This window comes from Podarcis vaucheri, assembly GCF_965113315.1.
Source record: "Podarcis vaucheri genome assembly, chromosome: Z".
Taxonomy (NCBI): Eukaryota; Metazoa; Chordata; class Lepidosauria; order Squamata; family Lacertidae; genus Podarcis; species Podarcis vaucheri.
This window is the reverse complement of record NC_138758.1, coordinates 51,922,940-51,945,390: the sequence shown is the minus strand read 5'-3', so window position 1 is coordinate 51,945,390 and position 22,451 is coordinate 51,922,940. Positions and strand designations below refer to the sequence as shown.

Genomic DNA, 22,451 nt, shown 5'->3' with positions numbered 1-22,451 from the left:
GGCTCTTTTACACCTTTGCCGCGGCTCCGGGGCGGATACTAGCGAGGGGAGGAGGCACATTGTGCGTCCCGACACTCCCCACTGTGGCGGGCGCTGTACTGGCTGTGACGTCGCATGGGGGTGGTGCGTGCGTTAGTTATGCACCGTCCCGGCGTCACCTTCCCGCCCGTCCGCCCACCCGCTACATGGTAAGGGGCATGTACGCTGGTCACTGTTTTGAAGGGGAGTGAAGAACGCACACACACAAAAAGGTAACTTGTTAATTTAACGTTTATTTCTATGAGGAGGAGTGATTCTGAGGGGTCAAACAAAGAAATAATAAAAAAGTGACAAAAATGTTATTTTTATAATGACGAGTTTTGCGGTCCCCAGTTTTTTTTCCCTTCGGAAACGGGTCCAAGTGACTCTTTTTGTCTTAAAGGTTGCAGACCCCTGGTATAGGGTGATATATTGATTCAATCAAACAATGAATCATGGCATGGAATGGTGGAAGCTCTGGACCCCCCCTTCCATTTCCTGCGCCCCCCCTTCCCCTGCCTCTTAACCCCCGCCTTGCCTTTTCCAGCAGATCTGTTGAGCTGAATGGATTTGCTGCACTCAGGGATCCATACCTGGGGGGCCCGGGGCCCGCCCCCTACCAATACCTCCCGCACCTTCAGAGCTGCCCGGCGCACTCGGCCCTGCTGCCCCCGCCCCCCCGGAGCCTCGACCCCCAGGCTCCCGCTCTCCTCATCAGCCAGCTGGTCTCGGCCGAGGACATGGGACCCCTCGGCACCCCCATGCTCATCGAAGACGGGTGAGTGGCGCACCCCCTTTCTGCCCACTGTTGGCCCCCCCAGAGCAGCACAGTGGGGAGCCTTGTCACACCGGGGTGGGGGGTGGGGGTGGAGAAAGCCGCTTCTGGCAAACCAGAGCAGCGCACGGAAATGCTGTTTACCTTCCCTCCGGAGCGGGACCTATTGATCCACTTGCACTTTTGATGTGCTTTCAATCTGCTAAGTTGGCAGGAGCAGGGACTGAGTGACGGGCGCTTGCCCCTTGACGGGGATTCGAACCGACCACCCTAGGCTCAGTGATTTAACCCACAGCATCACCCGCGTCCTTTAAAAAATGCAGAGCAGACCCGTGAAAAAGAAACCCACGGAGGGGTGGTATTAAACGGTGGGCTTGTGGGCCCATAACCGGCCCTCGCTTTGGGCCCCTGACCGCTCTCCCTCCCGCAGGTACAAAGTGACCCAGTCGGAGCTCTTTGCGCTGCTCTGCCGCCTGGCCGATGAGCTCCTTTTCCGCCAGATCGCCTGGGTCAAGAAGTTGCCCTTCTTTGGCGAGCTGTCCATCAAGGACTACACCTGTCTCCTGGGCTCCACCTGGCAGGAGCTGGCCCTCCTCTCCTCGCTGACCATCTATGGCCACCAGATTTTCGGAGACCTGGCTGACGTCACCGCCAAGTACTCCCCGTCCGACGAGGAGCTGCACAGGTGAGGCTGATGGGGGGCGGGAAAGATATTCACGGAACTGAGAAATGGCACAGAAACATTACCTTTACAGAACGTTACGTTACGGAAGCACCTCTTACATCTCACTTCTTAGAAGCTAAACGTAAGGCAGTGGGTTTCAGATGGTTGATCATTTGTAAACCTCAGACTCCTGAGATAAATGCAGATATTTTGAGAAAGAAATTGCTACGGAAAGAAATGTTTTGGATTTTTATATTTGGTTCCTTGATTCCGTCAGGTCTCAATTCTTATATCGACTTTCGTTCCTTCTTGTAATAATTTCTTACAACTCTATTTAATATTATTCTGGTTATTCTTTACAAATCTTAGCAGTCCCACCCTTTGTTTGAACTAGATGGTCTGTCCCTTTAAAAATTCTTTTGCCTTACAGTATAAAAACCTGTGATTGGAAACTCCCTGTACCAGTCTTTAACATCAGCAGTCAGGAGCTTTTCAGCCCTGTTTTTGAGTTTCTTTGAAACTTAAACAGCTTATCTCGTATTCCTTTGTAAGTTTTTCCTAAAACCTTTTTGTAAAGGCTATACTAGAATTTTTATAGCTGACTCCTCAATTTCTTATTACTACTGCTTGGCTCTCTTAAATAGGGCTACCGTATTTTTCACTCTATAAGACGCTCCGAAGGCTTTGGGTTCCCTCTGCTGAAGCCAGGAGAGCAAGACTCTCCTTGGCTTCAGCGAAAGCAACTCCAGCTGCGCTCCAAAGGCTTCAGGGATAGCTGCCCAAAATTCTGAAGTATTATAATCCTGGCTCGACCCCCCAGGTAAAGCAAAACACAGTAATAAAGGATTGAGGACTCAAAAAGTACAGTTTCTGATACTGAATTTACAAAAAAGCTAAATGGCATTTTTTAAGCAAAGCCCAGCTTGAAGAAAGCAAAGTACGGTAATAAAGGTTAATTCTCGTGCTGCTTTTAAAAAAAAGGTTTAAAAACCGAAATGGCACAAATTCTAAAGAAAGGAATATAAGATAAAGCCGTTTTAGATTTTAAACAGACTCAAGAACTGGGCTGAAACGCTCCCATGGTCTAGATGTTACTGCTGATGTTAAAGACTAATACTGGGTGTTTCCAATTACAGGTTTATATAATATAGGGTGAAATTTTTTTTAAAGAGACAGGCCGTCTTGTTCAAACAATGGGTGGGATTGGTAAAAGTTTTTTTTTTTGGGGGGGAAATAACAAAAATGATATTGAACGGAGTTGTAGAAAATTATAGGTTCAAAAATACAAGAATAGTTTTGACTCGGTGCTGGCATTCGAGTGATAAAGGAACTAAAGGTGGACAACAATTAAGGATTTATTATGTTTTCAGAACGGGTTGGAAAATTGATATAGGAAGGTTTATTGTTTGGTGGACATACGGTTGTGAGATAAAATATACGCAAAGGGACTTGACGGGAAGTCAAAGTTGAAGAAAGGGTTTTGTAAGATAAAAGGTGGGGAATATTTCCTTTCATTATTATCATTTTGTGTGTGTGTGTCCATATGTGTGTACTTTCGTATGGAAGGTTTGGGAGGAAATAAGATGGTAGGTAACAAGTAACTAGTTCAATATTGATGTACGTCATTTTTATTTCTTAAATTATATTTAGTGGTGGTATGGTTGTCTTGTTTTTGGTAACAGAAAACCACTCAATAGAAATAATTTTTTTAAAAAAGAAAAAATTATAAAAACTCAGTCTAAGCATTGAGACCTGCCCTGTCTCGTTTCCGGTCCGGCGTTGCATCAGGACGCCGCTCGGGAAAGTCTCGCCAGCCCCCCGTGTTGCAAAATGGACGAGCCATTTATAGGCAGAAATTGCAAATGGCAAACTCTCTAAATCTTCTTCACCAATGTAAGAATCTTTGGCGATCGGCCTTCTTTATGGTCCTGCTCTCACTTCCATTCATCACTACTGGGAAAACCATGGCTTTAACTATACGGACCTTTGCTGGCAAGGTGATGTCTCTGCTTTTTAAGATGCTGTCTAGCTTTGTCATTGCTTTTCTCCCAAGAAGCAGGCGTCTTTTAATTTTGTGACTGCTGTCACCATCTGCAGTGATCAGGGAGCCCAAGAAAGTCAAATCTCTCACTGCCTCCATTTCTTCCTCTTCTATTTGCCAGGAGGTGATGGGACCAGTGGCCATGATCTTCGTTTTTTTGATGTTGAGCTTCAGACCATATTTTGCGCTCTCCTCTTTCACCCTCATTAAAGGGTCCTTTAATCCCTCCTCGCTTTCTGCCATCAAAGTTGTGTCATCTGCATATCTGAGGTTGTTGATATTTCTTCCGGCTTGGGCTTCATCCAGTCCAGCCTTTGCGTGATGAATTCTGTATATAATTTAAATAAGCACGTAGACAAATGTACAGCCTGATTGTACTCCTTTTCCAATTTTTTCATTTTTTAAAAATCATTTTTATTAAGTTTCCCATTTTAACCATCCAATCAAATCACGTTGTTGTTGTTGTTGAGTCGTGTCCGCCTCTTCGTGACCCCCTGGACCAGAGCACGCCAGGCACTCCTGTCTTCCACTGGCTCCCGCAGTTTGGTCAAACTCATGCTGGTAGCTTCAAGAACACTGTCCCACCATCTCGTGGCTTCTGAATACCAGATGCAGGAAACCACAGGAGAGGAGACCTGCTCTTGTGCAAGGATCCTGCTTGCTGGTTTCCCACAAGCATCTAGTCAGCCACTGTGAGAACAGGACTAGATAGCACATTGGCCTGATCCAGCTAATGGCTCTTCCTACCTTCATAAGCTTCATCTGCCTGGATGAACAAGGACTGACCTTGCCAGCCTTATATTTTGCAGATGAGCATCAGGCTGGTAAAGGCTATGCGAGAAAAACAAACTGTATCGGACAATCAGTTCTTCTTCTTGCATTATGGTGTTCCCTAAACAAACCTTCACTTCAAAGCCGCTCTGTTGTGTTCCTCTCTAAACACCGGCTGGAGGGATTGGGGCTTAATCTGTTTGGCCTTCCCAGGTGACAGCAGGGCTCAGCTGACATGGAAACCATGATCCAAGGTGCCTGAAGCAGCTCAGCCAAAAAGCAAGGGGTAGGAGGGTGAGAGAGACAGGTGTGAAAGTGTAGGTCCCGCCCTGTGGAACGCCTTCTCATCAGATGTCAAGGAAATAAGCAGCTATCTTATTTTTTTTTTATTATTATTTTTAAAGGTAAAGGGACCCCTGACTATTAGGTCCAACTCTGGGGTTACAGCGCTCATCTCGCTCTATGAGCCTAGGGAGCTGGCGTTTGTCCGCAGACAGTTTTTCCAGGTCATGTGGCCAGCATGACTAAGCCGTTTCTGGCGAACCAGAGCAGTGCACGGAAACACCGTTTACCTTCCTGCCAGAGCGGTACCTATTTATCTACTTGCACTTTGACGTGCTTTCGAACTGCTAGGTTGGCAGGAGCAGGGACCGAGCAACGGGAGCTCACCCCATCGCGGGGATTCGAACCACCGACCTTCTGATCGGCGAGTCCTAGGCTTTGTGGTTTAGACCACAGCGCCACCCGCGTCCCAATATATGTGGGCACCCACAATAATATAATTGTGGGGGCTGGGCACCCACAAAGTCAATGAGAAAGCAGTTCCCCTCCGCCCTCCGCAGCCACTGAGATAGGCAACAAAGACGTGTGACATCACACACACCCGCCTGCGTTCACCCAAAATCCAGAGGGCAAGTTGGCTCCCCTGCTAAGTTGTGAACCAATACAGTGGTACCTTGGGTTAAGAACTTAATTCGTTCCGGAGGTCCGTTCTTAACCTGAAACTGTTCTTAACCTGAAGCACCACTTTAGCTAATGGGGCCTCCTGCTGCCGCCGCCGTGCGATTTCTGTTCTCATCCTGAAACAAAGTTCTTAACCCGAGGTACTATTTCTGAGTTAGCGGAGGCTGTAACCTGAAGCATCTGTAACCAGAGGTATCACTGTGTATTAGCTATGTGATTTTACTCTTCCCTTCAACCAGGAAAATGCATGATCAGTAAGAAGACAGTCCCTGCCACCAGACTCTTAATCTAAATGACACGACACGAAAGGAAAAGAGACTGGGTAGAAAGAGGGGGAAGGAAAACCCAGTCACTGGTTCTGAGTTGCAAAGTTCTTGTGTCAGGGAGAAAGCAAGCTTGCTGCAGCAGCTGCTGCTTCTCTGGCCAGCCGGGGGGGGGGGCAGGGGGTCTCCCCCATGCCATGATGCTATTTCCAGGAGGCAAAGGGAACAGCCTCCCAGTGTCCCTTAGACTCCTGGCCAATAGAAAGGTTCATCAGGAGGAGGGGCTGCGGCTCAGTGGTCAAGCACCTCCACTGAATGCAGAAGGCCCCTTGGCCCCCCCAGGTAGGGAATGGCCCCCAGCTGAAACCTGCTGTCAACCTGCTTGCCAGAGCTCAAGGCTTAAGGGAAAAAAAGATAACAGGCCAAAGAAGGGGTGAGGGACACATACAGCCATCATTTAAATGTTCCGTTTTGCAGACTGGAGCTACAGCTGGTCTTTCCTATTTGTTGTTTTTTAGTCCTTTAGTTGTGTCTGACTCTTTGTGACCCCCTGGACCAGAGCACGCCAGGCACTCCTGTCTTCCACTGCCTCCCGCACTTTGGTCAAACTCATGCTGGTAGCTTCGAGAACACTGTCCAACCATCTCGTCCTCCGCCGTCCCCTTCTCCTTGTGCCCTCCATCTTTCCCAACATCAGGGTCTTTTCCAGGGAGTCTTCTCTTCTCGTGAGGTGGCCAAAGTCTTGGAGCCTCAGTTTCAGGATCTGTCGTTCCAGTGAGCACTCAGGGCTGATTTCCTTCAGAATGGAGAGGTTGGATCTTCTTGCAGTCCATGGGACTCTCAAGAGTCTCCTCCAGCACCAGAATTCAAAAGCATCCATTCTTTGGTGATCAGCTTTCTTGATGGTCCAGCTCTTACTACTGGGAAATCACATTAAATGTTCCAGATTATACAAATACGTGTCCATTAGTCCAAATATTCTGCCTAAATTGTAAAAAAAATTGGTTCAAGTTTGGTTTGGGGCTACTCCTTTCCCAATTTTGAATGAATTGGTTGTTCCGTGTCCAGTCTAGGGCGAGGCCAAAGAGGATCAAAACCGGGGGCCCTCTTGCCTGTGCAGCTGCGATGCTCCCCCCTTTCTATACGCACATGCTGCTGTGTCCGTGCGAAGGCAGCAGGGGGCTCTTGTTCCCCTGCCTTGCGGACAAGCGGGCTTCGTTAGGACCCCATGCCCCTGTCTCCTGCTGCTGCTGCTTCCTCCCCAGCCTCCTTGCGAGTCAGTTCCCAGCTTCACCCAAAGAGCGTGAATCCGAGCTGGGTTAAGCGTCTCTCCCCGCCCAGACCTGGGGACCTCGGAGCCGAGCTGGTGGAATTTCTCGATGGGGATAGTTCCTCGCAGGGGCCACCTTTGCAGCTCAACGGCTAACAGATAGGGGTTGAATCCTGACAAGACAGAAGTACTGTTTTGGGGGGACTGGAGGCGGGCAGGTGTGCAGGACTCCCTGGTCCTGAATGGGGTCACTGTGCCCCTGAAGGACCAGGTGTGCAGCCTGGGAGTCATCCATGAAGGCGCAGGTCAATTCTGTGTCCAGGTCAACTGTTTATCAGCTCCATCTGGTATGCAGGCTGAGACCTTACCTGCCCAGAGTGGTGCATGCTCTAGTTATCTCTTGCTTGGACTACTGCAATTCGCTCTTATGTGGGGCTACCTTTGAAGGTGACTCGGAAACTACAACTAATCCAGAATGTGGCAGCTAGACTGGTGACTGGGAGCGGCCGCCGAGACCACATAACACTGGTCTTGAAAGACCTACACTGGCTCCCAGTACGTTTCCGAGCACAATTCAAAGGGTTGGTGCTGACCTTTAAAGCCCTAAACAGCCTTGGTCCAGTATATCTGAAGGAGTATCTCCACCCCCATCGTTCAGCCGAACACTAAGGTCCAGCTCTGAGGGCTTTCTGGTAGTTCCCTCCCTGCACTCTCATCAGATGTCCAAGAGAAAAATAACTGCCAAACTTTTAGAAGACATTTGAAGGCAGCCCTGTTTAGGGAAGCTTTTAACGTTTAATAGGTTATTGTATTTTAGTGTTTTGTTGGAAGCCGCCGAGAGTGGCTGGGGAAACCAAGCCAGATGGGCGGAGTATAAATAATAAATTATTATTATATTATTATTATTCAAATCAATCTTGATTACGTTCCGAGACCCGACAAATTGTTACAAAGCGATGCACAGTTCAGACAGCCTGCCTCCAGGTTAAACGAGCATTTTGTTCAAAAGAATAGGGATCCTTGGTTCTCGCAACCACCGATAAGAACTTTGCCACTGCTGATGTCCTAGCGTCTGTCCGGTCTTCCAAGAGGAACCTGGCATAGTGAGCTCCTGATTTTCCCGGGAAAAGCTACCAGCAAGGGGAATATCAGTTCAGCCCTGGTTTGCTCATATTTTGCATAGCGCAGCAAAATACGTTTTATACGTGTGATTGAGATCGCAAGTCACTATGTGCATGATCCCATAATCTTTGCTTTAACGTCTTTAGGGCGCCTTCATAACCCTGATGATGATGATGATGATTTATTTGTTGAATTTAATACCGCCCTATACCTGGAGGTCTCAGGGCAGTTCTGGAACGGCATCTAGGACAGTTCCTGGAGGGCTTGCCTGATGCCAAACTCCCTCCCTCCCTCCCTCCCTGCCCGCCTCCCCTCTACAGGTTCAGCGAAGAAGGGATGGAGGTGATGGAACGGCTTATCTACCTGTACCGCAAGTTTGGCCAGCTCAAGGTCTGCAAGGAGGAATACGCCTGCATGAAAGCCATAAATTTCCTCAACCAAGGTGAGCCTCCGCAGGAGACGCCCTCTCTCTTTTTTTATTTGCATTTTCTAAAAAAAAAGGAATAGTGCGTTATATTATTATTATTATTATTATTATTATTATGGTGGTACTTCAGGTTACATACGCTTCAGGTTACAGACATTCAGGTTACAGACTCTGCTAACCCAAAAATAGTGCTTCAGGTTAAGAACTTTGCTTCAAGATGAGAACAGAAATTGTCCTCCGGCGGCGCGGTGGCAGCAGGAGGCCCCATTAGCTAAAGTGGCGCTTCAGGTTAAGAACAGTTTCAGGTTAAGAATAGACCTCTGGAATGAATTAAGTATTTAACCCGAGGTACCACTGTATTATTATTATTATTATTATTATTATTATTATTATTATTATTATCAACTGAATTTATATACCGCCTTACACCCAGCGGTCTAAGGGCAGTTCACAGAAAACTCCCTTCGCTCCCTCTGCCCCACTTCCAACTTCCTACCAGGTGAGCCCCGTAGAGTGCAGTGGGGCTTACCTGTGGGTAAGTGTGTGTATGATTTGAGGCATGCCCTCCCCTTAGTCCACTTTGCCTGTGCAGAAGGGATCTGCTTCATCCCATATTTTGGGGTCCCAGGCGGAACAACAGACCCACATGGACCGTCTCCCTCCTGAACCTTACGGAAGGGCAGGTGTGCGTGTGAGAGTGGGGAGGGGCCACTTCTGTGCTCAGCCCTCAGCTGAGAGTGGATTCGGGACCTCACTTGGGCCTGGGGAATCCGAGTTCGAATCCCTTTCTGAAAGGTAAAGGGACCCCTGACTGTTAGGTCCAGTCAAGGACAACTCTGGGGCTGCCGTGCTCATCTCGCTTTATTGGCCGAGGGAGCCGGCGTACAGCAGACAGGCGGCGTTTCAGCAGCCGCACTGTGGGAAGGGCTGCCTGCCTGGGCCCAGCGAAGTGGCTGCCAGTTGGGTTCCTCCTCTTTGCCTCCAGCTTGCGAGTGGAGCCCCGGGTTTCCTTTGTGGTGGATTCAGAATACAAGACCCGCATAGCAACTTTGCTTGGCCCCTCCCAAGGTCTCTCTTCCCCCTTTAGCTGGGCTCCAGATCCCATCATCTGCCGGCCACACTGGCTGGTGCTCAGGGGAGTCAGGTGTCCGGCAGCGTTGAAGGTCCCAGGCTCCTCCGGTCCAGACTGTCTGCGATTTGGTCTCAGCTCCTGGAGGAGCTGCCCCATGGCCCAACCCACAGGAGTTGCTCTGGGGACTTGCTTCTGTGGCCTTCCTCTCCTTCTCGGCCCCTGTACCTTTTATCAGCATCGTGGCAGTTGGCGGGAGGGCGGCGAGTGGGGACAGGGCGGGGCGGTTGTTCCTGCCCCACTCGTCACAAGCGTGGTTTCTTCTGCTCAGATATCCGAGGCCTGACAAACACCTCCCAGCTGGAGCAGCTGAACAAGAGGTGTTGGTACGTCTGCCAGGATTTCATGGAGTTCAAGTACCCGCATCAGCCGAACCGGTTCCCAGATCTGATGATGTGTTTGCCGGAGATCCGATACATTGCAGGTGAGGCTCTCTCAGGGGTCGTTCTGGCTCCCCTGCCTCGTGAAGCTTGGAGGGAGAAGCTTCTCTCCGGCTGCACTGCCAGCGTGTGGGAGCCTCCTTCCCACCTTCGGAAGTGCAGTCCAGGGCAGCTCCAAGGGAGGCAGGGAGGTTGCTGAAACAAACTAATGGCTCACCTAGCCCCCCATCCTGGAGGCCGTGGGGCCAGCCAGATGCCCACCATGGGAACCCAGAAGCAGGAGTGCAGGAGCCCTCTCCCCCTGGGGGCAGAGGTGGAGCCCAGCCACCCTGAAGGCAGCAGTGCTCCTGAATGCCAGCTGCTGGGAGCCGCAGGGGGAGAGAGTGTCGCGGGTTTGCCTTTGGGGCGTCCGCTTGGCCCCTGGGAGAGCAGCCTGCTGGACTCTGGTCGGCCCCGTGAGCCTCACCTCTTTCATGCCGCCTTCGACACGGGGCAGCTAACCAAGATTGTGTTCTTGTCTTGACAGGGAAAATGGTGAACGTCCCGTTGGAGCAGCTGCCTCTCCTCTTTAAGGCTGTTCTGCACTCCTGCAAGGCCAGCGTGAGCAAAGAGTGAGCAGCCGCCTCTTCCCCCCTCCCTCAGGAGTAGGATTAGGAGGAGGAGGAGGAGGAGGAGGAGGAGGAGGAGGAGGAGAAGGAGGAGGAGGAGGAGGAGAAGGAGGCGGCACATGCAATGGATGGAATGGCTGCAGCTGGGCAGTGGGTAGCCTTGCTGCTGCGGCAGGAATCTTTGTGGGGTTGGTTGCTTGGTTTCCTCTATTTTCCTTGTTCTTTTTACTATTTTCCTATGATATTTATTTCACGACAAAGTTGAATGTATGATCTTCAACCCCGTGCACAGCATTCCGTCCGAATGCAGCCATTGAGTCCTCTCACAGTTTACAGAATGTGAAGATGTTCGTTAACAGTGTTTTTTAGGGTTAGACCTCTCTTTTTTTAACCAGGGCTGGGAGGCTGGGGCCGATGACTTAAGACTACCTCAAGGAGAAGGCGCTGGGCTCCTCTCTTTCTGTGGGACCTACACCCAAAGTGTTTGTTCTGTTGGGGCAGTCGGCCGATCCTCGGAGGCCGGGATCTGCTCTCCCCTAGAGAAGTGCCAAGTGCTGTGGCTGCCCCCCCCCTCCTCTTCTCAATTGGCTGCCCACAGAGCACCTCAAACACACACCCCCCCCACCTGCTTGAGGTCCCTCTTGGCACTCCAGACCCAGCAGACATTAACCCCTCACTGTACCACAGAAACGCCCCAAGGGTTGCAAGGATGATGGCTGGGTCTCAGCAGGTGAGATGGCAGCCCCTTCCTCGCAGTTTTGAGGGGTCTGCTCTAGACTTTCCCTCGCCCTGCCCCCCACCTGTGAAAGAACGCTGGGACAAGCAGGGAGGCAGCTCTGTGGCCTTCAAAGGGGAAATGAGTTTCCGGGTTCCCTCTGGACACCCCTTCAAACTGTCCTTCTTAGCCCTTGGAAAGGGGCCCTCGCCGCAAGACTCTCCAGGTCGTGATGGGTCTTGGCGTGGTGGGAGGCTCTCTCCCCTATTCACACTCAGTGGGCTCCCCAGTTCCCAGAGCCCCCCCTCCTCCTCCACCCATGTCACACTCCTCCTTGGCTCCATGCTTAACAGATGCTCACAGCAAGAGAGGCTTCTCTGTGAGTGTCTTCCTCTAAGGCCTTCAGGCGGGGGGTGGGAGCCCCACACACTGGCTAAAGGCCGCAGTTGGCAGACACAAGGAGAGGCTGGAAAGGACTGGCCTCAATTAGCCCATCTCACCTGTTCAGCCCATCTGATAAGCACACGCAGAGGCAGCCCCAGTGTTGCTGCCACTGCCAGTGCCCCCCAACCTTGCTTTTTGCTGCACCCCACTGCACCCTGTTTACATTTGGAGGCTTGGCATATTTCTAGGGGAGATCCTGATACGGGTTGGCCTGGCAAGCGCAAGTGGGAAAGGCGACTGCAGACCGAGCATCAGGGAAACTCACAGGCCCCTCCCCACTGCCAGCCCCGCCTAGAGCTCCTTTGGACCACTGGCATTTGCCTTGTGGGTGGGGGGGGGAATGTCACCCACAGGGCTCTTTTTGCTTGACTTCCCCACACTCAACGCTGCTCTTGCTGATTCCAGCAAGGTGAAACGGGTACCTGGCCCTGCTGTGGCCAGCGCTCTGTGGCTTTTTGTGCGTCACAGACCGGTGTCACTGCCCTTTTGCTTTTCCCATTGGTCCAAGTAGCATTTGTGACCCCCCCCCTCCCCGCCACTTTGGAAAGCCTTCTGCTTTGACACGATATACCTCAAGGGGTGGGGGGGGGCGTGCAAGTGCTGCGATCCCTATCTGCCCTTCTGTCTGTCTGCCTGTATGTTGTCTGTGTCGCAAAACTAGAAAGTGCTGCCTGCCAGGACATTGGTGTTATTTTTGTGTTTTGTGTTTTGTTTTGTTTTGTTTGGGGGGGGAGAGCTGTCCACAATACCTCTGATTGACCCATTCATTACCTTCTGGTTTGCTCCTTTTACGTAGCAGGGATTCTATACATTGCACAAGACTGCGGAGTCTAGCCCATCACTCGACATTTCATAGAAACCTCACAGATCCGTGGCCGTGGGATTTTTCAGGACCTCTCTGCTCTCCCCACCCCCCCTCCTGCATATTTCAAAGGTGACTTGACTCAGGAAGGAGAGAGGCATTGCAGCCTGTGCAGGAGGGGGGGTGGCTGTGTGAGAGGACGCTCCGCTGGCCATTGTGTAAGCCCCCCCCCATTTTGCCTCCGCATTCACAGCATCCCTCCGTTGACACACAAAAGCCTCTGTCTCTGGGAGCAGGGAGAGCCAGGCTGAACTCAGGCGCAAGCCAAAGGCTAATGCAGTGAGCCAGAAGGTAACTCATTGGGCTGTCGTTAATGCCTCCCGCAACCAAGCCCGCTGACGGCTTGTTTGGTTTTGAAACAGGGTAAAGTGAATGTAATGCTTTGCGGACTCAGGTATTATGTGAAGAAAATAGGAACTGTAGCTTAGAGACGTAGGGACCGTAGGTCACTCATTTAGATGGATTTGTGAATTTGGTTTGAAGGACACTGTACAAAGGTTGGAATTCTCTTTCTGTGCCATCTTTTGTTCAATGGTCATTTTGCAAAAACAAAAGGGGGAACTGTATAATAACGTGCTTAATGCTGTGTGGGAGAGGAGGGGGAGAGGAGAGCTCTGCTATTTCTGGTTTCTCCCCTGCTGGGGCCCAGCAGCCCACCTGCCACAGGGGGATCCCTGCTGCAGTTTCTCTGGGCTTTTTTCTTTAGCATGATTGATTGGTTGAGTTTATTTGTTTGCTGCTTTTCTGCAGTGAACTGAGCCCAAAGCGGCCTACAGTATACCAAATATACTGAAATAAAGAGCATGTCAGTAAAAACCCCAAAATGACAATAGTCCCAGCAATTTTGCAAATGCAGAATAAATTTAATATTACACCCCCCCTCAAAAATACCTAGGCTTATTAAGTACACAAATACAAAACCGAAATGGAAGTTTACTGGCAATAAAGTTTCTTACTGCTCTTCCAAGAAGCCTGGCTTAATGCAGTTTGGAGGTGAGGGGCAGAAGGCATTCAGCTGGCTCCCACAACCTTACTCCAGAGGAGGCTGGCAGCAGCAAAAGCCGAATGTCAGGGAGGGCAGTGATGGCAGGTCTCTCCCCCGGCTTCCTGGAAGTAGCAGTTGCTGGTGCAGGTCTTCCTGCAGGTTTCCAGCCTATTGCCACTCATTTTGAAAGAGAGAGGCTATTAAGTCCCTCCCCCCTCCTGTACCTGAGCACCCCAAGAAAAGCCACCAGGGCCACAGCACAAGCTTCTTGGGCCCATTGTGACCCCCAAAGGCCTCCTCCTCTCCCCCTTCTTCCCCCAGCCGAGCAGGGAGGCTTGGAATTCCCCTTTTGCCATTCAGTGGCAGTCCTTCAAACCAACCTTTCATTTTGTTTTTGTTTTGTTGCTGTTTATAAACTTGAACTACTTTTTACCTTTTTTAAAAAAATTATTTCTAAATAGGAAAACAACCAAAAAAAGGGGTGGGGTGGAGGGGGACCCATCAACGCCCCCTCCCACCCCCCACCCATCACTGCGCTGCCTCCGCCTGCTCCGCCAGCTCTGCAGCTGTGGGTCTGGGGAGACCACGGTGGCAGTGGCCTCGCCCTCTTCCTCAGGCTTTGACGTGGCAGGAGACGAAGAGGGTGGGGGTGGCAGCTGAAGTCTGACGCGGATATTTTTGTATCTCAGGTGATCCCAGCCCAAAGCGATGCTCCACCTTGCGGCAGCAACCTGAGGGGCTTCCTCTGGGTTCTCTGTGCGCCCTTTGCGCCGCACGCAGAAGCTCAGGGATATGTATTTAAACTGAACCCAGGGAAACCCCCCTGCTGCCCCTGCCCCAGCAGGAGGGGGCTCTCTTTGCCCAGGCCTGCTTGGGGCCTTGCGCCCCCCCCCCGGCATTGCCTGGGGAAGGAGCCCCTGTCTGGACTTGAACCTGCCCCCCCACTTGGGGCACCCATTGACCTCAACTGAGCCGCCTTTGCGATAGATGCATTCTTTCTTTCTTTCTTTCTTTCTTTCTTAAGTATGAAAATGTTTTGTACTAGTTTGTTGATAACATTATTGACTCAGTTTCCATAACAAAACTACCTCTTGTGTGACATCCTGTTTATCATCTCAAAGGGATTGTGTGGGGGGAAAGAAACAAAAAGAAAAGAAATCCCTCCCTCAACTTTGGAAAAAACCTAAAATAACCCTGTTTCCTCTTTGTACATGTTTCTGAGTGGAGGTGCAACAGGGTTGGGGTTTTTTTTTTGGGGGGGGAGATGCTGCTTTGTCAACTTCTCCAGAGATTCTCCATTCCTCATTGCTGCTGCTGGAGAATTATTTGCCCCCTCCCTCCCCCCTTGGGGCTGCGTCAGAAGGAGGTGGCAGGCTGCATGGGGGGTGAATGAAGGGAAGGGGCGCCTGGAATCTTGGGCAGAGTTGTTAGAGAAGAGGCCGTGCGGTGTCCCCAGACGCAAGACCCCCCTGCCCTCTGCAGCAGCACGTGGAGAGGGGGTGCTCTTGCCAGCCTGAGCCCCACCCTACGCGCACCCACGGCTCCTGCCACCTCCTTCTGCCCCCCCTGCTGACTTTTAGACCTGCATCTCCATGCCCCCCCCCGCCATGGGCGTCCTGGGACTCTCCCAGCCGGAGGGAGGAAGGGAGGGGCAGCAATGCCTTGACCAAGCAGCCTGCAGCGCGTCCCCCCTACAATCCCGTGTGATAAATCAGGGAAGCAGGGTGTCACTGCAACATAACAAATAGTGAATGTTTAGCTGTTATGTTTCAACATGCCTGGAGCTGGAGCATCTGCACTGCTGGGAAGCCACTCGCCCGGTGGTGCCTCCTGCCTCAGGAGGTGTTGACAACAACAACAGTGTTCTGACCGGGTGTAGTTTTGGCCGTGGGGCCGGCGCCCCTCGCTTTTGCCCAGCAGCCTCGGCTCCAAAGTTCTGCTCTGTGACTTGACTACCTGTGGAAATGTGACCAATAAGTGTTAAACGCATGTTTAGCAAGTGTTAGATCTTTGAACTAATAAATGTGAAATGGTTCTGCACTGCTTGACTCTTGAGTGTCCTTTCTTTTGCTTGCTTGCTTGCTTCCGTGTCCCACAGGTGCCCCCTCCACACACGTGCGCGCACACACACACCTCTACCTGGCAGTCAGTGTGTTAGGGGAGGGGGTGCTTGGAGCAGGGGGTCTCTGCAGGCCGTGAGGCTGAAGGAGCTTTCGCCAGTGCCGGCAGGACGCATCTCTGGCAAGCTGGAAGCTGCCTTTGGCCCTGATGGTGCCCTCACAGCGGAGCACAGCAGGGCCAGGGGAGGCCAGAGAAAGGGAAGCATGCCTTCCACCCAGCCCTTTGGACGGGGCTGGCTCCCCTTTCTCCTGGTTATCCAGATCTCAGCCCAGGCTTTGATGGGGAGGTGTTAGGAATGAGCAGCAGGTGAAAGGAGCAGGTTCTTTTAGCCCCTCTTGCCTTAATATCTGCAAAGCACCCTCTTTTACAAAAAATCCAATATGCAAACAAACCTGACTGCAAAAGCAGCCTTGACCAGAGCACTGCAGAGGGAAAGGAGAGATCAGTTAAAGATATCTTGTGTTTGATGAGAGAGCGGCAAGTCGTGAGGAGGGACTTGGTATTTTTAGATTTCTGTACATCTTGGAGTGCACACATCAGGGCCCATTCAGCTGGGAACAGGCAGTACACTCACAAAGCCATTGTGCACCTCTCTGTGTGCGTCTGCCTGCCACACTGCGATGGCAGTGGCCACGTCACCAAAGTGAGCAGCTGCTGCTCTCCCCCCCCCCCACTGTGTCCGTGGGCTGCGCTGCCTCCGTGCCTTTCCCTGATGCTTGGCGCTTCTGGATTGGCCTAGTTAATGGACCACATAAATGCATTTGGGTTCCCTTTATTCCTTTCAAAGCAGCCAGAGTATGAAAATCCCTGCTTGTTGCCAGCTGGGCCTGTGGCCCTTCCCAGGAATTAAATGTGCCTTTGTTTTGCTAACACTCCAGGCCCCACATTCCCTCCTCGGCAGAATGTCTTTCCACCCTGCTCTTTGGAATTAAGTTTAGCCTCAGCACATAGAAAGCTGCCATTGGCACCGTCTGTGCTGACTTGTGGCAGGCAAGGCAGTTAAGCAGCTGCCTCTCTCTGTCCTGCCTGCAGAGGCTTCTGACTCAAGGTGAGCAACACACTCCCCTCCTGTGGCTTCCAGCAGTCAGAGGCATCACTGCCTCCAGCTGGTGGTAGAGCAGAGCCGTTCTCCCTAGGAGCCCTCCATAGCCCCCTCCTCCTCTGTGAATTTTTCTGTTCTTCCTTAAAGCTGCCCCAAGCTGATGGCCACTGCCTCCCTCCTCCTGTAGGAACAAACTCCATAATTCCCATACAGGTCTGTGGTCCCAAGTCAGACTTCCATGGCTGCACAGCGCAAGGTTCTGTTTACATGCTCCCTCCCAGAAGACCAGCCAGCAGTCTCCAGGCCAGTCCCAGGCCTCCAGGATGAGGGCGGTTGTGCTGTGAAGCCACAGCCTGTTCTCCCCAGAGAGCCTTGAGGAGCCGTCATGGGTCTGATCCAGGGGCAGTAGTGACAGGAGGCTGCTGCTGGTGGCTTGACATTTGCTTCTTCAGGCTTTTCTGCTGCCCCCACCCCAGCAAAAGCCAAGCTGTGCAGAGGGGGGAGGACTTGGGGGTGCGCAAGAGGTGTTAACACTCTTTGGCTTGCTCTCTTTAGGTCCCAGAGCGGCTCTTGGATGTAGAAACCTGTTCTTGACTCCTCCAGGAAATGGTAATTCAGCAATGCCGGATCTGCCCCCCAGCAGACGGATCTTTCAGAAATTGTTCCCCTGACAACAAAAGGTCCCCATCAGAGCCATCGCCATGGAGATACAAGACCCGCGTCTCCTTTCTCCAGTGTGTGTGGCTGGCCCCCACTCGGTGGAGGCACCCCAAGTGTAGCGCACACTTGGCAACCCTGTTGGCAGAGGCTCCTAGTCTGTCCTCCCCCCTTTCCCTCCCTCCCAGGAGCCCCCTTGCTGTATAAAATGTCCCCTCTGAAGACCCGAGGTGCTGGTGTCCTGGACCACCTCAGCAAAGTTCTGAATTGAAGCAGGTAGAATCCAGATGGCATAAAACTGGAATTGGGGCCAGTGGCTTTTGAGCCTTTAAGCAAAGCTTGCCTTTCGCCCAGCTTCTGTCTATTGTGATGTTTGGACAGCAGCTGGACCCAAGAGACCATGTTCTGCTTGCGTAATGTGGGTGAAAAGGAGGCTGCTCCCCCCGCCCCCCCGGTAGGCAAGGAGCCATGTGGCTTTTGTATTTCCAGGGGGTCCTTCCTTGACCCGTGTGCTTACGTGTAGAGGAATGCTGTGGTTTTGCTTGCAATAAGCATACCTCCTACCAGCTGCAGTGACTTTGAGGACATCTGAGGTTTCCCCCCTTGAGAATGGTTTCTTTCCCGCCTTCTCGGTTGTCTTGGGCTACAAGTCCCATCAACTGGGGCTGGTGGGAGTTTTAGCCCAAAGCACCTGAGCTACAGATTCGGGAAAACTGAGTGAGATAGCTAGGAATCCCACCACCTTCAAATCCCTCTTCAAAACTCACCTGTGCAGCAGCACCTTTGTTAGGTGAGAAAGGCTTTGGGAGGAGATGCCTTGCAAGACATCTCTGGGAGAAGAAAAGGAGCAGACCCCATGGCGGCTTGGTGGTGTTTTGTGTGCCTCATTCAGGCAACTCTTAAACTTAAGCTGGTGCCAAGCGTCTTGCTCTGCTTTAGGCCACGTCAGTGAGGTTGAGAGGCAGGTAGTGTGGCCAGGTGAGCCCAGGACCTCCAGACACGCTTCCCAGGCGTTGCTACCCCAGCAAAGACACCTGGGAAGCAGCAGTGCAGGTCCCCGGTCTCCAGGGGGCGCTTAGATCCCACCAGTTTGATTTCACCCACAGAGATGCACTTCCGCGTCTCTTGAGACAGATTGGAGCCAACAGGTAGCAGTCTAGTTTGCCTCAGGCATTTTGCAGAACCCAAGCCCTCCCCCTGCTTTTTTCAGGAATTATTAATATTCCGCTTTTCTGCTTGCAGCTGACAAGCTGTAGAGCTCTGTCCTGGCCCCACCCACCGTGATGTCTGCTGGAAACCCACAAGCGTGATTCAAGAACAGACTTTTCCCCTCCTGTGGTTTCCAGAAACTGAGATTCAAGAACGTCACTGCCTCTAGCTGTGGAGCCAGACCAGAGCCATCGCAGGAAGTAGCCACCAGTAGTTCGCCTCGCCTCTTAAAGTCATTGTGTCACAGTGCTGTAGCTGCTTTAAAAACATAGCAAGCCTTCGGATGCTGCTCCTTTGTCCTCAAGTCCTCAAGTAACTCAGATGGACTGTGGGTTTCTCCCAGATCCGCTCCCTGCATTGGAATTCAGGTGGGTGCCTTTGGAGGAAGTCGGGATCGGAGGAAGACGGACAACCTGTTCTTTTCTTGTTACCTTGCCTTCTTGAGCCCAGCCATGAAAAGGGTATATTCACTGTGCCTTGGGTGGGGTGGGAGTGTACATGTGTCTGGATGTGAGTAACGGGGGGTGGGGGGCTATCTTTAACTAATCTGAGGGTCTTTTGGGGATCTGTACTACCTCTGTGAGCTGCCCCTCCCTGATCTTTGGACCCACAGAAGTGGAGGAGGCACCAACTTCTCTTAATTGCCACGTTTCCCTCGCTTGCTCATCTGGCCAGTGACAGCAGCTGTTGTGCGGAGGGCCCTGGCATGATGGTTTACTGCCGAAGGCCGCGTGGCCTGTGATTCGGCCGGGGAGGATGGCAGCGAACAAATCACACTGTCACCAGCGTCAGCCTCATTAACCTGATCTTTGGTGGATCACCAAATGTCAACATTGCCTGGAACATCCATTATCGGGCCCAAGGACTCGGCGCAAGGCATTTTGTCAGGCGTTCCTGTCACTGGCTCTGACCTTCACAGAGGGAAAGGCAGCCTGGGCTGTGTGTGTGTGTGTGTGTGTGTGTGGAGGGGGCTGTTTGCCCACCAGCCTGCCCCCACAACCCTCACACAGACCGGCCATATTTGTTCACATTCAGGCCCTATTTCCAGTTAGTGCCTCGCGCCACGTTGGCTGGATTGAAACGACAAGTGCAGGCTGCAGTTGCACACAGCGCCACCAGCCATTGTTCCTCACCAGCTTAACGGCCTCAGCACTGGCCGTGGGAGGAGAGGGAGGCAAGATGAGGGACGGACAAGCCCCACAGGGCCAACTTTCCTGAAGTGGCTCCTGACACCAGTTGTGTGTGCCCAGATCAAGATCCAAAAGGAGGTTCTCCACCAGGGGGTGCCAACTTGAATAAAAGGTTGGTGGCGGCAGGTAAGCCCTGCCCCACATAATAGATCACAAGGCACGATGCACACGCATTGCTTAAATGACAACGCCCATCAGCTGTCAGGGGAAGCAATGTTTCTGAATGCCAGCTGCTGAAAACGGCAGGAGGGAGGAGGACTCTCGTGCCCGGGTCCCCTGTGTGGAATTCCCATAACGGGCATCTGGTCAGGCCCTGTGAGAACGGGAGGCTGGACCCAGTGGGCTTCATCCAGCAGGCTCTCCTGATGTTCTTAGGTTGACCCATAAGCCCCATGAGGGGTTTGAGACCCCACGCCCTTCAGACTGCAGCTTCCCTCCCTCCTAATGTTTTTTTTTTTGGGGGGGGGGCTGGTAGCTGTGGAAGCACTTGTGAAAGCTGTTTGAGGACCAAATTCCACAGGGACAGCACCAACGTCACGTACGAGCCAAAGCGTTTTACATCCCAGAGGGAATCTACACATACACGGCTCTATGCCAGTGGTTTTCAACCAGTGCGTCGTGGCCCCCTGGGGTGCCTTGAAGGATGGTCAGGAGTGCCACGGGCAGCCCTGGCCTCTGTCCCTCTTCCCTTCCTTCCCTCCCTTCTCTGATGCCCTCTTGCCTCCCCAAGGCTTGCACAGCTGTTTGTTGCAGCAGCCCTGGCTACAAGCTCCCCAGGCGAATGGTGTACCTTTGGCTGGCCAGGGGGTGCTTCCCCAGCCCCTGTGGGGCAGTGTGAGGAGGCATCTCTCTTTGGGGCGGGGGGGGGGCAGCACAGAGACCAGGGACAGCAGCTGCCCAGAGGACTCCCGGGGAGAGGAGAGGAGGCTGAGGGAACACATGCGCTCCCACTCTCTGGCAACCAATAATAATAATAATAATAATAATAATAATAATAATAATAATTATTATTATTATTAATACCCCGCCCATCTGGCTAGGTTTCCCTAACCACTCTGGGCAGCTCCCAACAGAATATTAAAAACACGATAAAACATCAAAACACGTTAAAACATCATATACAGTGTCAGACCTAATTCTGGGAACACCTTCCAACCTCTGCTTTAAAATCCCAAGGGAGTCCATTCCACTGCTGAACAGCTCTTGCCATCCTAGCCTTAGCCAGTCCCAAGACGGTTGCCAATGGCCGATTACCAGCTATGCCTGGAAAATTCCAGATGTATGGCAACCGTAGATCCAGCACTGGAACAGCAGAGAACAAGTTTGCTCCATTTTCCACGGGATAGCCTTTCAGATAGTGGAAGATTCTTATCCTGTCACTTCTCGGTCTCCTCTAGGCTAAACATGCCCAGCTCCCTCAACTGTTCCTCATCAGGCTTGGTTTCCAGGACCTTGATCATCTCAGCTGCCCTCCTTTGCACACATTCCTGCTTGTCAACATCCTTCTTAAACCCGACATTTTGAAACCCTTGACTGAGAGCAGCTGCCCAAGCTGTTAGGCTGCCTGCTACCCTTTGGCCCGTAAGGGGAGAGAATTCAGCCCGAAACTTTATACATCATGGTGGTTAATCTGTGGCTTTCCAGATTCTGCTGGACTCCCATCTCCCATTGGTCCTGCTGGTTGGAGCTCCCTGAGGGACCTCGGGTTTCTCATTCCTGGCCTAGATGCAGAGCACATGCTTTGCTACGAAATCCTGGCCCTTCCCAGGCTCAGGCACTCCTGGGCTGCGCTGCTGGAACTGATGGGAATTGTAGTCCCAAACCAGCTGGAGGATTCCTGGTTCCTGAAGGCTCCTATTGTGAGATGTCACACCATGCTGGAGTTATTAATGTTGGAACTGCATCAGTTGCAGCAGCAAAGAGGACAGGGTCACATAATCAGCTGGAGAGGTTACATCTCACCATATGGATACTACAGATAACCAACCTCCCATGAAGTTTCGTGCCCATCTTTGGGTGGGGAACCCCTGTCCCTCCATGTGTTCTTGGACTCCCCCAGCTCCCAGCAGCCGCCACGACCAATGGTCAGCTCTGGTGAAAGTTGAGAGTCCAGAACTATCTGGAGGAACCAGATTTCCCACTCCTAGAAAGAAGAACATAAAAGGAGCTCTTCTGGATCAGGCCCGTGTCCGTCTAGTCATGCACCCTGTTTTCACAATGGCCAAATAGACGCCCCAGTGGGAAACCCATGAGCAGAATTCAACCACAAGAGCCCTCTCCCCTCCTGCTTTTTCCAGCAACTGGTATTTGGGGGGAAATTGCCGTCTCCGTCGATAGTCCTCTCCTCCACCGTGAATTTGTGCAGTCCTCTTTTATAACCATCAAGGTTAGTTGGCATCCCTGCCTCCAGTGGGAGTGAGTTCCATAGTCCAACTATGCACTTTGTCAATAAATCTCTCCCCCACTAGAGATAAGTTCACAATTCGCAGTACTGCTGCATAAAAAGATGGGAACGCAAGAGGCCGTTGATCTGGCTGCAGGCAGCGTTGCGCCAGGAGAGGCTGAGCCCCGGCTGAGCTCAGCTATGCAGCCCACAGGCCCCCGAGAGGAAGACCACCAGCACCAATCGGCCCCAGGGCCCAAGTAGTGGAGGGACCTCCTGGCCCCCGTTTGTGAGGCCTGGAGTGCTTCGCGCAGCTCCTGCCCTATCGCTGGGAGGTCTTGCAGTCAGGGACCCAGGCTTTGGCAGGCAAGGGTTTTGCAGCCGCTCTCATAGGCCACACCTGCAGCCAGCG

At 52.1% G+C, this 22,451-nt stretch overlaps 1 protein-coding gene across 3 annotated transcripts in view; it reads left to right on the top strand.

Annotated features, from left to right (window-relative positions):
• The window catches only part of NR6A1 (nuclear receptor subfamily 6 group A member 1), a 53,299-nt gene extending 31,870 nt beyond the window's left edge, over positions 1-21,429 (top strand). For 2 of the 3 annotated variants that reach the window (XM_082208923.1, XM_082208924.1), the window contains exons 7-13: positions 566-796; positions 1,224-1,478; positions 8,208-8,329; positions 9,715-9,867; positions 10,350-10,434; positions 17,156-17,209; positions 18,500-21,429. In XM_082208923.1, the coding sequence (XP_082065049.1) occupies positions 566-796; positions 1,224-1,478; positions 8,208-8,329; positions 9,715-9,867; positions 10,350-10,434; positions 17,156-17,180 (871 nt within the window). In that variant the 3' untranslated portion in view covers positions 17,181-17,209; positions 18,500-21,429. Of the gene's footprint in view, positions 1-565; positions 797-1,223; positions 1,479-8,207; positions 8,330-9,714; positions 9,868-10,349; positions 10,491-17,155; positions 17,210-18,499 lie in introns of those variants that run through there. The other variant, XM_082208922.1, reaches the window with a different exon arrangement.
• Positions 21,430-22,451: the final 1,022 nt, after the last annotated feature.